Below are 13,543 nucleotides of genomic sequence, written 5' to 3'. Positions count from 1 at the left end.
GCAGAGAGAGAAATCACAACTAAGTCAATTGACCAAAACTGTATTTATTAAACAGTTATTAAGCAGTGGCACAAACATTCATGTCATTTCCAAAACAGAAAGTGCAAGATTGTCAGAGACATTTTAAAACAAGCTATTATATTAGTGCACTTTTGTGCGTGATATCACTAAGATGACATATCAAAACAACACTAAATTAAAGTGCACTTTTTGTACACAATTTCACTACAATAGTTAAAAACAAATAAAGTGCACTTTTGTGCATGATGTCACACAAGATATTTCAACAACTGTCGAATAAAAATGAGTTGCATAATAGGAAATCAAATAGTGTTCATCCTTCGCTATGTGGAAGGTTTCTGCAGACATTATCTCCTTTTATTGTTGACTATTTTTTTCATACGGTGTTGATCTGGTAATGTTTGCCTCGGCATTTTGATGGAGTGGGCGTGTGTCACCGAATGGAGATGTTGACATGCGGAGTAAGCACTCTTCATTCTCTAGCAGGTGACTTTTCAAATGATGCTGCATATTAGCAGTAATGCTACTTTTTGTAGCAACGTTTTTGGCCCACACTTGACAGATTACGGTTGTCTGTTCGACATATTCCCACTTGAAGCCAAACCACCGACGATGGACCCCCTGCTGTTTTTCTTGGGAATGATTACTTCCTTCATTTGTTACAAGACTCGCACCTTTTTTCTCTCGTATTACCACTTGCACGGCTACGCTAGCATCACAGCTAATGTTACCCATGCTGCTACCTCTCTGCTCCGCGAGGGCGTATACGTGTGTGATGTATGTAAGAAGGTACGCTTGCTGTCTGTGAGAAGGAGCGACAACAAAGAGTGGGAAGAGCCTGTAGTGTAATGCCCGCAGCTAAAAGCAACTGCGTGAGAACGTATACTCGAATATCACGATATAGTCGTGTTTTATATCGCACAGAGACAAACCTGCCAAAAATCGAGTATATCGATATATCGCCCAGCCCTAATTATTATTAGTAGTGTTATCAAATCAAATCAACTTTATTTATTATTTTATAACTTACTTGTTTTGTTGTTGTTGTTTTTAATATTAGGGAAACAATCACCAACCGCAGTTGCAAGACAAGATTTGGATCAAAATGATTCAAACCAAAATAACACTAGGATACTTTTTAGTGGACATTTTTCTGAAGAGTTACTGTAATTATGATTTCTTGATTGCAAACATTCCATAATTTTGTTCTATTATTAAATTGTTCCACTTATAACACACCACCACCATCTTGCATTGACATCACATCATTACGCGATAACGTATTCTGTAAAAAAAAAAAAAAAGCTATGATTTATTATAATGCGGTTTTTAATGATACCTGACCAAGGATGAATGGAATGCGTTTCCCGTAGGAAAAGTTGGCTTATTACTGGAGAAAACAATATTTTTTTAGTAAAACATGGGACCAAAAGTCTTAGAATATGCAGGTTTCTACTCCTCCTCTGCAGTGGACATTTGCGTTGGGCATAACAGATCTTTGTTGTTTTTTGTAAGAAATTTAAGACCGCAAACTAATGTCCACTGCAGAGGATGAGGGTTCCCTGGAGGATACAAATATAAATGGGACGGCGTGGCGAGGTTGGGAGAGTGGCCGTGCCAGCAACCTGAGGGTTCCCAGTTCGATCTCCACCTTCTACCAACCTAGTCACGTTCGTTGTGTCCTTGAGCAAGACACTTCACCCTTGCTTCTTATGGGTTGTAGTTAGCGCCTTACATGGCCCACCAGCCATCAGTGTGTGAATGTGTGTGTAAATGGGTGAATGTGGAAGTAGTGTCAAAGACCTTTAAGTACCTTGAAGGTAGAAAAGCTCTATACAAGTATAACCCATTTACCATAAATAAAACTAATGAATTAGGATATAATTTGCCAAACTGGATCCTTACTGGTGTGTGTACACCTAAACTCTTTTACAAACTACTTGACCTTCCTTTAGTTTCAAATGCAAATATTTACAGGCAAGCTACTATCTCCTTCCCTTAGTTAGCTGCATGAACTGTCTACATATGTGCATTTACGTGAATGGAGCGTACTGTGGACACCTCTAACTCGGCGATGTCATTACTATTGATATATGTAAAGGTGTAACAGATCAATCAATCAATGTTTACTTATATAGCCCTAAATCACTAGTGTCTCAAAGGGCTGCACAAACCACTACGACATCCTCGGTAGGCCCACATAAGGGCAAGGAAAACTCACACCCAGTGGGACGTCGGTGACAATAATGACCCAGTGGGACGTCGGTGACAATGATGACTATGAGAACCTTGGAGAGGAGGAAAGCAATGGATGTCGAGCGGGTCTAACATGATACTGTGAAAGTTCAATCCATAATGGATCCAACACAGTCGCGAGAGTCCAGTCCAAAGCGGATCCAACACAGCAGCGAGAGTCCCGTTCACAGCGGAGCCAGCAGGAAACCATCCCAAGCGGAGGTGGATCAGCAGCACAGAGATGTCCCCAGCCGATACACAGGCAAGCAGTACATGGCCACCGGATCGGACCAGACCCCCTCCACAAGGGAGAGTGGGACATAGAAGAAAAAGAAAAGAAGCGGCAGATCAACTGGTCCAAAAAGGAGGTCTATTTAAAGGCTAGAGTATACAAATGAGTTTTAAGGTGAGACTTAAATGCTTCTACTGAGGTGGCATCTCGAACTGTTACCGGGAGGGCATTCCAGAGTACTGGAGCCCGAACGGAAAACGCTCTATAGCCCGCAGACTTTTTTTGGGCTTTGGGAATCACTAATAATGTCATCCATTGTGGCTGTACAAAAGCAACTGTATTTTTCGGACCTAAAGGTGCACTTAAAACCCTTTCTTTTTCTTAAAAGTGCGCCTTGTGCACGGATTCATTCTGGTTGTGCTTACCGATCTAAAAGCAATTTTATGTGGTATGCTATGTCATAATAAGTGTGACCAGTATATGGCAGTCACACAAAACAAAACGTTGTCTAATTGAGAATGTAGAACATTACACATGCCGCTTAAAATTCTGTCAAAATGTATATATTACTAATTGTTTGCGCATTACGGCTACAGTAGTCTCATGGAGCGGGTATTGTTGTGGTGTTTGTATAAGGACCCCAACATGGCACATATTGGGGACATATTATCTGGCATTTTGTTTCGCAATATTATGCAAAACTTGTCTTACATATTAGATTAGATTAGATAGTACTTTATTTATACCGTCAGGAGAGTTCCTTCAGGTATTAGTACCTGCTGATTTGTTTTGGTAATCTGCATAAGTCCTGAAAGTGCATAAGTTCGGAATATTTACGTTGTAGTCCTTGCCGTAGTCAATGAGCTCCTTCTTTTTCTCTATCCTCTTGTTGGGGGGCATTCATCCTTCGCTGTTGCCATTTCTAATATAAAGTAGCAGACAGTGCTAACATACAACTCGCTATAGAAGTGCTAAAAACTACCAGCACAACAAAGTTGACGGGGGCGGGGGTAAGACACTATCGAACTAAATCACGTAAATAAGACCCGCATCTTGAAGAGACTGTTAGAAAGCGGCTTGAAGATGGTCTGTAAAACATAATATAGGCAACATTTTGACCAAAGAACCAGCATTAAACGTTATGTCGATCGGTGTTTTTCAACCTTTTCTGAGCCAAGGCGAATATTTTTCCATTGAAAAAAATCCAGCAGCTGATATAGAAAGTAAAAAGTCGTTCTCGCAATTGTTGGATATAAATTGAAACCATAACCAACCATGCATCAATATAGTTCTTGTCTCAAAGTAGGTGTGCTGTCACCACCTTACACATCACGCCGAAACTTGTTTTGAAGTTTTTGGGGTTTTCTCGTGCATAATGTTTTAGTTCTTGTCTCACGCTCCTATTTTTGGTGGCTTTGTCCTGTTTTGTTGATATTTTCCTGTAGCAGTTTCATGTCCTCCTTGAACGCTAACGCTATATTGTTTTCACAATCAAGACTATTTAAGTTGTGCGGACGCTATCTTTCTTTGTTGGGACATTGTTGATTGTCATGTCATGTACGGATGTACTTTGTGGACGCTGTCTGCTCCACACGCTGCAAGTCTTTGCTGTCGTCCAGCGTTCTGTTTTTGTTTACTTTGCACCCAATTCAGTTTTGGTTTAATTTAGCATAACAATCCCTAAGCTTCATTGGCTTTTCTTAGCGGCACTCGCCTTTTGTTTATTTTTGGTTTAAGTCTTAAATACCTTTTTACCTGCACCCTGCCTCCCGCTGTCGTCTGCATATTGTGATCACAACAAACATCTACAAAGCAATTAGCTACCTTCTGCCAGTTACAGATATGGAAGAGTATTACATGGTTACGCTAACGACCTCTAGACAGCGCAGACACTCAACAACCGCACATTTGCGGATTATAATTACTGGTTTGCAATAAAATATTTTTAACCCAATCAGGTAAAATTACATAATCTCCCACGGCACACCAGACTGTATCTCACGGCACACTAGTTGAAAAACACTGATGTAAAAACCACAAGGAAGTGTTTTAAATGTAGGGGGAAAAATTATTATATTACCCCTTTAATGTGCCTTTTTGTATGAAAATAGACCAGAATAGACCTGCTCTCCGGCAGGGCTCCAGTGTGCCCTATGGTCTAAAAAATATGATATATTGTGCTTTGATTGATTCATTGATACTTTTATTAGTAGATTGCACAGTTCAGTACATATTCCGTACAATTGACCACTAAATGGTAACACCCGAATAAGTTTTTTAACTTGTTTAAGTCGGGGTCCACGTAATCAATTCACAGCGTAGGCAATTTATTTAAACGAGCGTCTAACAACTGCGAATTAGTTGGCATTGTTCACTGAACAGAGTCGTTTTAAAGACCCGACTCGTTCGCAAACATCCCATCTCAACTACAGAGCTGTAAATTCTTCATTTATTTACCTTTCCAACAGTTTCTTGTACACGTAATCTTGTTTCTAAGGAAATGAGCGTTACATGTTGAAGAAGGAGTTTAATGGGGCTCCAGCTGTTGTTGTTGTTTTTTTTATAGCTGTCTAAAGTAATTCAGATTGAGTCGATTCACCGAAAGTGTTGTTTACCAGGAACCTAGCAACAATGTTTTTCAATGAAAATTGCTTTTTTTTTTTAAATGGCTAGGAAAATTCCCCTGGAAGCCAAATGCCTTCCAGGTCCAGGTTTGCTTCAACAAACATTCTCGCGCCGTAAGCCATGCTAAAAATCTAAAGTGGCATCAGTTAAGCAAGTGTACAACGTTTTTCCGCTCACATTCTTCCCTGTCAGAGCGTACAATTTGGATGTGAACATTTCTCACAGGGCAAAGCTGCGTGTGAGAAGCTTTACGGCCACAGCTTAAACGGGCAAAATAACCAATTGAGATTAATTGCAGGAAATAGCCGTAAGATGGTTTGATTTTATTTTTTTTTTTGCGTGCATCGGTATTATTCCTTGCGTGTCGGCCTAAACAAGTGCAAGTTTTACTCCGGGAATGGGCACTCGGTGTGTTCCTAAAAAGGCAATTAGAGATCATGGCATTTTGCACACGCTTACTAATTTTTTCGTGAGAATGGGCTTAAACAAGTGCAAATAATGAGACCCAGAATAAATCATCGAAAACCTTCCCAAGACTTTAATTTGTCCACCGTTTCCTTTTGCCTCGCTAACTAAATGACGCGTGGCAAGCCCTGTTTCTATGCGTTCTACATCAACACCCAGTTTGGGTCTCACTCTACTTTCCCCGACTCATTACACTTTATTAGACCTTAAATTACCTCACACTGACTTGGTCTTTAATAAATCATCCTCATACACACAAACGCACCTCGTTATCTTGTTAGTGGCCTTGGCAGTCATATTCTAGCCGTGTGGTTTGCTAGGCCAGTGTTTTTCAACCACTGTGCTGCGGCACACCAGTGTGCCGAGAGATACAGTCTGATATGCCGTTTTAGATTAAGTAATTTCACCTAATAGGGTTAAAAATATTTTTTGCAAACCAGTAATTATGATCTGCAAAAGTGCTGTGCAGGTAGGTAATTGTTTTGTAGATGTTGTCGTGATCACAATATGCAGACTGCAGCGGGAGGCAGGGTGCAGGTAAAAATCTTAAGCTTCAACCAAAAATAAACAAAAGGCAAGTGCCGCCAAAAAAAGCCCTTGAAGTTTAGAGATGGTTATGCAAATTGAAACTAAAACTGAACGGGCTGCAGACTAAACAAAAACAGAATGCTGGACGACAGCAAAGACTTACAGCGTGTTGAGCAGACAGCGTCCACAAAGTGCATCCGTACATGACGTGACGATCAACAATGTCCCCACGAAGAAGGATAGCGTCTGCCCAACTTCAATAGTCTTGATTGATAAAAACAAAGCAGGTGTGGGGAATAGTGTTCAAGGAAGAAATGAAACTGCTACAGGATATTACCAACAAAATAGGAGCACAAGTGTTGTGATTTTGGACTCTTCCGTTCCTTAGTTTGAGCACTTCCTGTTTATCTGGTCTCCATGGTTTCACATTGGTTCCACCTGCCCTTGTTATCTACGCACACCTGTTTCTTCTAAACGACTCCCTTATTTAAGCTCGCCCCTTTTTGTTATTCTTTCTGGGACTCAAATTTGCTCACATGCAACAAGTAACGTCAGGTATGTTTTTTCTCGCTAGCTCATTAGCTAAGCCACCTTATTGTCATCTTCAGCTCACATGCTAATCATCTTTGTTTTTATTTTTTGTGCCATCGTGCCAAGTCTTAGTTCTTTATATTTCCTAGCTTATACGCTACCGTCTTTTGTTTCCTTTTTTATTAGCTCCAGTGTTTTTGTTCAGAGCTCACTTTTTGTTAATACATTTGTTGCATCGTACCTTTGTTGTATTCTTTCGTTTGACGCAGCCTCGAGGGAATCCAACCCGGTACCACGATGCCGAACCGGCGTAACAGTAAACGGAAGAGTCCAAAATCACAACAGCAAGATCAGAACTAAAACACTATGCACGCAAATACTGCACTTATTTTGCACAGGTATCATTGTACATATTTTTTATGTATGCAATATTTCACAACATTTGCATACATAAAGACGGCTCAGTGGTCTTGTGGTTAGACTGTCCGCCCTGAGATCGGCAGGTCGTGAGTTCAAACCCCGGCCTAGTCATACCAAAGACTATATAAATGGGATGCATTACTTCCTTGCTTGGCACTCAGCATTAAGTGTTGAAATCGGGGGTTTAATCACCAAAATGATTCCAGAGCGTGGCCACCACAGCTGCTCAATGCTCCCCTCACCTCCCAGGGGGTGGAACATGGGGATGGGTCAAATGCGGAGGGTAATTTCACCAACCAAGACTGGGTTGTCACCACCATGCCCCCCCAAAAAATAACTCACACATTTAAAATAAAATTATACAATACAGGTGATAATACAATATGTCCAGATTCATTTTGAGTACAGTTTTGACTTTAAAGTAATCACAGTTTCAGATGCATATTGAAAAAAGTTAAACGTCTGTAAGTCATGTACGTTACTAAGTATCGTGTGATATATATATGAAAAAACTAATTGCCAAAAATAACTTTTTCTGAATGGTACCACACAGTCACCTTTCAATACTGATCTAGTCGATCCATTTAGGTTTGTCCTTATAAATTATTTTAGTGGAGGTGGAGCTAGTCCATGGAGAATCTTGTTGACTAAGGAAGCATCTGCATAATTTAGTTTCCTTAAGATGTTACAATGATGGTTTGTGTTGGGTTTATTGTCCAAGACTTTTAGAGCTTGCTTGTATGCAATTTCGACAGACTTTATAGTGGACTTGCAAGCTGACGCCCAAGTTTTTATACAGTAGGAATAAGTGACATAATCATTGCCTTTAGATATCATTTTGCAGAGTTAAGGTTTTTCCAAAATCTAAAATTTGACATTTATTTTGATCCATTCAGTTTTTTTGTGTACTTGTTTAAAGCATCGCTATGAATCAATGGTAATTCCTAGGCATTTAAACTCCTGTACAACTTCAAGCTTTGTTCCATTTAAATACACCAGGATTAGGGCTATATGGTATACTCAACTCGTCGTGTTTGGAGGAAGAATACTGAGTTGCATCCCAAGAACACCATACCTACTGTGAAGCATGGGGGTGGAAACATCATGCTTTGGGGCTGTTTTTCTGCTAAGGGGACAGGATGATTGATCCGTGTTAAGGAAAGAATGAATGGGGCCATGTATCGTGAGATTTTGAGCCAAAACCTCCTTCCATCAGTGAGAGCTTCAAATGGTTGACCAAATATTTATTTTACACCATAATTTACAAATAAATTCTTTAAAAATCATACAATGTGAATTCCTGGATTTTTTTTTCACATTCTGTCTCTCACAGTTGAAGTGTACCTATGATGAAAATCACAGACCTCTGTCATCATTTTAAGTGGGAGAACTTGCACAATCCGTGGCTGACTAAATACTTTTTTGCCCCACTGTAGATGTTAAATAAAGTCAGCCCCAGGATTGAACATTGGGGGACTCCACACGTAACCACAATGAGTTAATAAATGAATAAAATTCCGTCTCTTGTTTTCCCCCAGGGGGCTCAGGGAAGCACCGATCCAAAGAACCAAAGAAGAAGAATAAGCAGAGGCTGCGGTTCCGTGCCCAGAACCAACACAGCGACCACTTGGCCTCTGCCCGCTCCAGCCAGTGAGGGCTTATAAAAAAAACGACGGACTCACCATTGGACAAAAAAGAACCAACGCGAAGCTGCTAGCTGCGACCATGCTCTGACTGACAAACATCACCAACGCCGACAACCTCTCCTGCCTCTCTTACCTCCGCCAACCCCCCGATCCCCCCTTCCCCTCACCTGCCTGAACGTGGCCACGACTCGCCATATAGAATATCAGCACCAACCCACTAAACACATACTTCATGCCCCTGCCTCCCGCTGCTTCCCCCCCTCCAGCCTCGTGACTCCATCCCTGCAACCCCACCCTACGCCTCGCCTCGCGGAGCTTCAAAGCCGACATGACTGAACTCATTTCCCGTCATTAACAATGTCATTACCTGTCCGGGGTACGGAGGACGGGGGAGGTGGCGAGCAAAGACTGCGAGGGTGGGTGAGCCAATTAGACGGAGGCGGAAAAAGGAAACGTACGGGGAGAGCGTTGGCGAGCTGCAGAAGGTAAGGCGGTTCAGTCAACACAGAGGAGGGAATAAAGATGGAGGTGGAAGAGGTTCGGGATTGGGCTGAGGAAAGTGAGCTTGACAGCCAAGAAGAGAAAACTTGGGCTGGAAGGGACTGTATTTCGTTGCTATATTTATGTCAAAGCTACCCTCGCCTTTCCGTGCGGACGGAAACGGAGCGCTCCCACGTGTGGCCTTTTATGTTCTGTACATTTCTGAGAGTAATATTAAAATAAATGACCACGCAGAGTTGCAAAGTATTTTATTCCCAGCACAGGCCGCTGTATCGCTCGAACTGTATCGTGTGGATAAGGATAAAAAAACAACAACATTTAGTTCCTAGCATGGCAAGAGACACAGGTGTACATAGTTTGTGGGATTATGACAGCTTCTTACTGTATGTTCAGTACTGACTTGTTCTCCATTCTAAATGTTGCAGAAATGAAAGGCTGTAATAGCAACCTTGCAGATCCAAATAATTAAAGACAAATAATAAACATAGCCGTCACATAGCTCTTTCATTTATATAGTCTATATTTGATTTATTTATTAATTTTTTTTTTTACTTTTTTTCTTCAATGACTCTTTTTTTTTTTTTTTTTTTTGCCTCATGCTGTTACTCTAATATGTTGCAATATTCTTTGTCATATTGTGCATATCGTCAAAAATGCATTTTTCCTCTGATGCAAGCATTGTATTCCATCCGTTGGACCACATCTACTGATTTCACTGTGTCAAAGAAGAAGCAACAATGAGGTATCCTTTGATATATTCTGAGTTTATTCATTAGATGCCAGCAAATGTATGGTCATAGGACTGCATATGTGTACGTTGTGTTTTATTAAACCACATTTCATGTGACTGTATGATGAATACTTTGTGTTACTGTCTGTGGCTCTAATATACAGTATGTGGCTAAACTCTCAAAGTGTCGTCCTGTTGTTTAGTTTTAAAGAGGAACATTATCACCAGACCTATGTAAGCGTCAATATATACCTTGATGTTGCGGTAAAAAGACCATATATATTTTTTTAACCGATTTCCGAACTCTAAATGGGTGAATTTTGGCGAATTAAACACCTTTCCGTTTAGCCCTCTTGAAGCGATGACGTCAGTACGTGACGTTGCCATTTTCATTTCCTCAAACACATTACAAACACCGGGTCTCAGCTATGTTAGTTTCCGTTTTTTCGACTATTTTTTTGGAACCTTGGAGACATCATGCCTCATCGGTGTGTTGTCGGAGGGTGTAACAACACTAACAGGGAGGGATTCAAGTTGCACCACTGGCCCGAAGATGCGAAAGTGACAAAAAATCTGCCGCCAGACCCCATGGAATGTGCCGGAATTGTCTGCATATTTTACCGGCGATGCTAAGAAAGACATGGCACAGAGATGTATGGATAACCTGCAGATGCATTTGCAACGATCACAAAGGTGAGTTTTGTTGATGTTGTTGACTTATGTGCTAATCAGACATATTTGGTCGCGGCGTGACTGCCAGCTAATCGATGCTAACATGCTATTTAGGCTATAGCTGTATGTACATTTGAAACTATATTACGTTTCCTTCCACCCACATTTAATGCAAAAAAAACACTTACCAATCAACGGATTTAAGTTGCTCCAGTGTCACAAGATGCGAAAGTCCTGGTCGTTTGGTCCGCACATTTTACCGGTGATGCTAACGCAGCTATTCGGCCATGCCATGGCTATGAATAGCGTCAATAGCTATTCGCTCAATAGCTTCAGTTTCTTCTTCAATACTTTCATAGTACAACCATCCGTTTCAATACATGCGTAATCTGTTTAAACTGTTTAAGCTTAAGCCGCTGAAATCCGAGTCTGAATCCGAGCTAATGTCGCTACATCTTGCTGTGCAATTCGCCATTGTTTGTTTACATTGGCAGCACTGTGTGACGTCACAGGGAAATGAACAGTGGCTTCCAGAGAGCGAAAATAAGGCACTTTAAAGTTTTTTTGGGGGATATTCCGGGACCAGTAAAATTTTGTAAAAAACTTCAAAAAATACAACAAGCCACTGGGAACTGATTTTTTATTGTTTTTAACCATTTTGAAATTGTGATAATGTTCCCCTTTAAAGACATTTTGGATATCCATTTTCCAGCGGAATATCAATGTCCATCAATCAATGTGTATTTACATAACCCTTACTCACAAGTGTCTCAAAGGGCTGCACAGGCCACGACGACATCATCGGTTCAGATCCCACATCAGGGCAAGGAAAAACTCAAGCCAATGGGATTGATTAACGTGGACCCCGACTTAAACAAGTTGAAAAACTTATTCGGGTGTTAGCATTTAGTGGTCGATTGTACGGAAAATTTACTGAACTGTGCAATCTACTAATAAAAGTATCAATCAATCAATCAATGACAATGAGAAACCTTGGAGAGGACCGCAGATGTAGGAACCCGTAGGGTGGGGGTCAGCAACCCGCGGCCATGCCGTTCTTTAGCGCCGCCCTAGTGACTCTGGAGCTTTTTCAAAAATGTATGAAAAATGGAAAAAAGATAAGGGAACAAAAATACAAAAAATCAATCAATCAATCAATGTTTATTTATATAGCCCCAAATCACAAATGTCTCAAAGGACTGCACAAATCATTACGACTACAACATCCTCGGAAGAACCCACAAAAGGGCAAGGAAAACTCACACCCAGTGGGACCCACAAAAGGGCAAGGAAAACTCACACCCAGTGGGCAGGGAGAATTCACACCCAGTGGGACACCAGTGACAATGCTGACTATGAGAAACCTTGGAGAGGACCTCAGATGTGGGCAACCCCCCCCCCTCCCTCTAGGGGACCGAAAGCAATGGATGTCGAGCGGGTCTAACATGATACTGTGAAAGTTCAATCCATAGTGGCTCCAACACAGCCGCGAGAGTTCAGTTCAAGCGGATCCAAGACAGCAGCCAGAGTCCCGTCCACAGGAAACCATCTCAAGCGGAGGCGGATCAGCAGCGTAGAGATGTCCCCAACCGATATAGGCGAGCGGTCCATCCTGGGTCCCGACGAGCGGTCCATCCTGGGTCTCGACTCTGGACAGCCAGTACTTCATCCATGGTCATCGGACCGGACCCCCTCCACAAGGGAGGGGGGGACATAGGAGAAAGAAAAGAAGCGGCAGATCAACTGGTCTAAAAAGAAGGTCTATTTAAAGCCTAGAGTATACAGATGAGTTTTAAGGTGAGACTTAAATGCTTCTATTGAGGTAGCATCTCGAACTGTTACCGGGAGGGCATTCCAGAGTACTGGAGCCCGAACGGAAAACGCTCTATAGCCCGCAGACTTTTTTTGGGCTCTAGGAATCACTAATAAGCCGGAGTCTTTTGAACGCAGATTTCTTGCCGGGACATATGGTACAATACAATATACAATATATTTTTTGCTTTAATATGGTTTCTGTAGGAGGACAGACATGACACAAACCTCCCTAAATGTTATAGAGCACACTATTTACATTAAATATGCTTCACTAATTCGAGTATTTGGTGGGCGCCGTTTTGTCCTGCTAAATTTGGCGGTCCTTGAACTCACCGTAGTTTGTTTACATGTATAACTTTCTCCGACTTTCTAGTAGTGTTTCATGCCACTTCTTTTTCTGCCTCATTTTGTCCACCTAACTTTTAACGGTGTGCATGAATGCACAAAGGTGAGTTTTGTTGATGTTATTGACTTGAGTGGAGTGTGCTAATCAGACATATTTGGTCACTGCAAGCTAATCGATGCTAACATGCTATTTAGGCTAGCTATATGTACATATTGCATCATTATGCCTCATTTGTTAGTATATTTGAGGTCATTTAGTTTTATTTAAGTCCTCTTAATTAAGATTATATCATAAGACAGTATCTGTATGTAATATGGCTTTTAATGTTTTGAGGCTCCAGACAGATTTGTTTTTGTATTTTTAGACCAATATGGCGCTTTCAACATTTTAGGTTGCAGACCCCTGCCCTAGGGCGACCGGTGCAATAGACGTCGAGTGGCTCTAGCATAATATTGTGAGAGTCCAGTCCATAGTGGATCTAACATGATAGTGAGAGTCCAGTCCATAGTGGGGCCAGCAGGGGACCATCCCGAGCGGAGACGGGTCAGCAGCGCAGAGATGTCCCCAACTGATCCACAGGCGAGTGGTCCACCCCGTGTCCGGACTCTGGACAGCCAGCACTTCATCCATGGTCACCGAACCTGTGCCCCCGCCCCCTCCACGAGGGAGAGGGGGGCAGCGCAGAAATGAAAAGAAACGGCAGATCAACTGGTCTAAAAGGAGGTCTATTTAAAGGCTAGAGTATAAAAATGAGTTTTCAGATGGGACTTAAATGT

The 13,543-nt window shown here is 41.6% G+C and overlaps 1 protein-coding gene across 1 annotated transcript in view; it reads left to right on the top strand.

Moving 5' to 3' along the window:
* Positions 1-10,118, top strand: part of rspo2 (R-spondin 2) — a 142,592-nt gene extending 132,474 nt beyond the window's left edge. Inside the window, exon 6 of the mRNA XM_061914745.1 lies at positions 8,596-10,118. Coding sequence (XP_061770729.1) covers positions 8,596-8,711 — 116 coding nt within the window. The 3' untranslated portion in view covers positions 8,712-10,118. The remainder of the gene's footprint in view (positions 1-8,595) is intronic.
* The last annotated feature ends 3,425 nt before the right edge of the window (positions 10,119-13,543 follow it).

This window comes from Nerophis ophidion, linkage group LG11, assembly GCF_033978795.1.
Source record: "Nerophis ophidion isolate RoL-2023_Sa linkage group LG11, RoL_Noph_v1.0, whole genome shotgun sequence".
NCBI lineage: Eukaryota > Metazoa > Chordata > Actinopteri > Syngnathiformes > Syngnathidae > Nerophis > Nerophis ophidion.
Note: the sequence above shows the minus strand (reverse complement) of the source record. Positions and strands in the feature narration are given on the sequence as shown.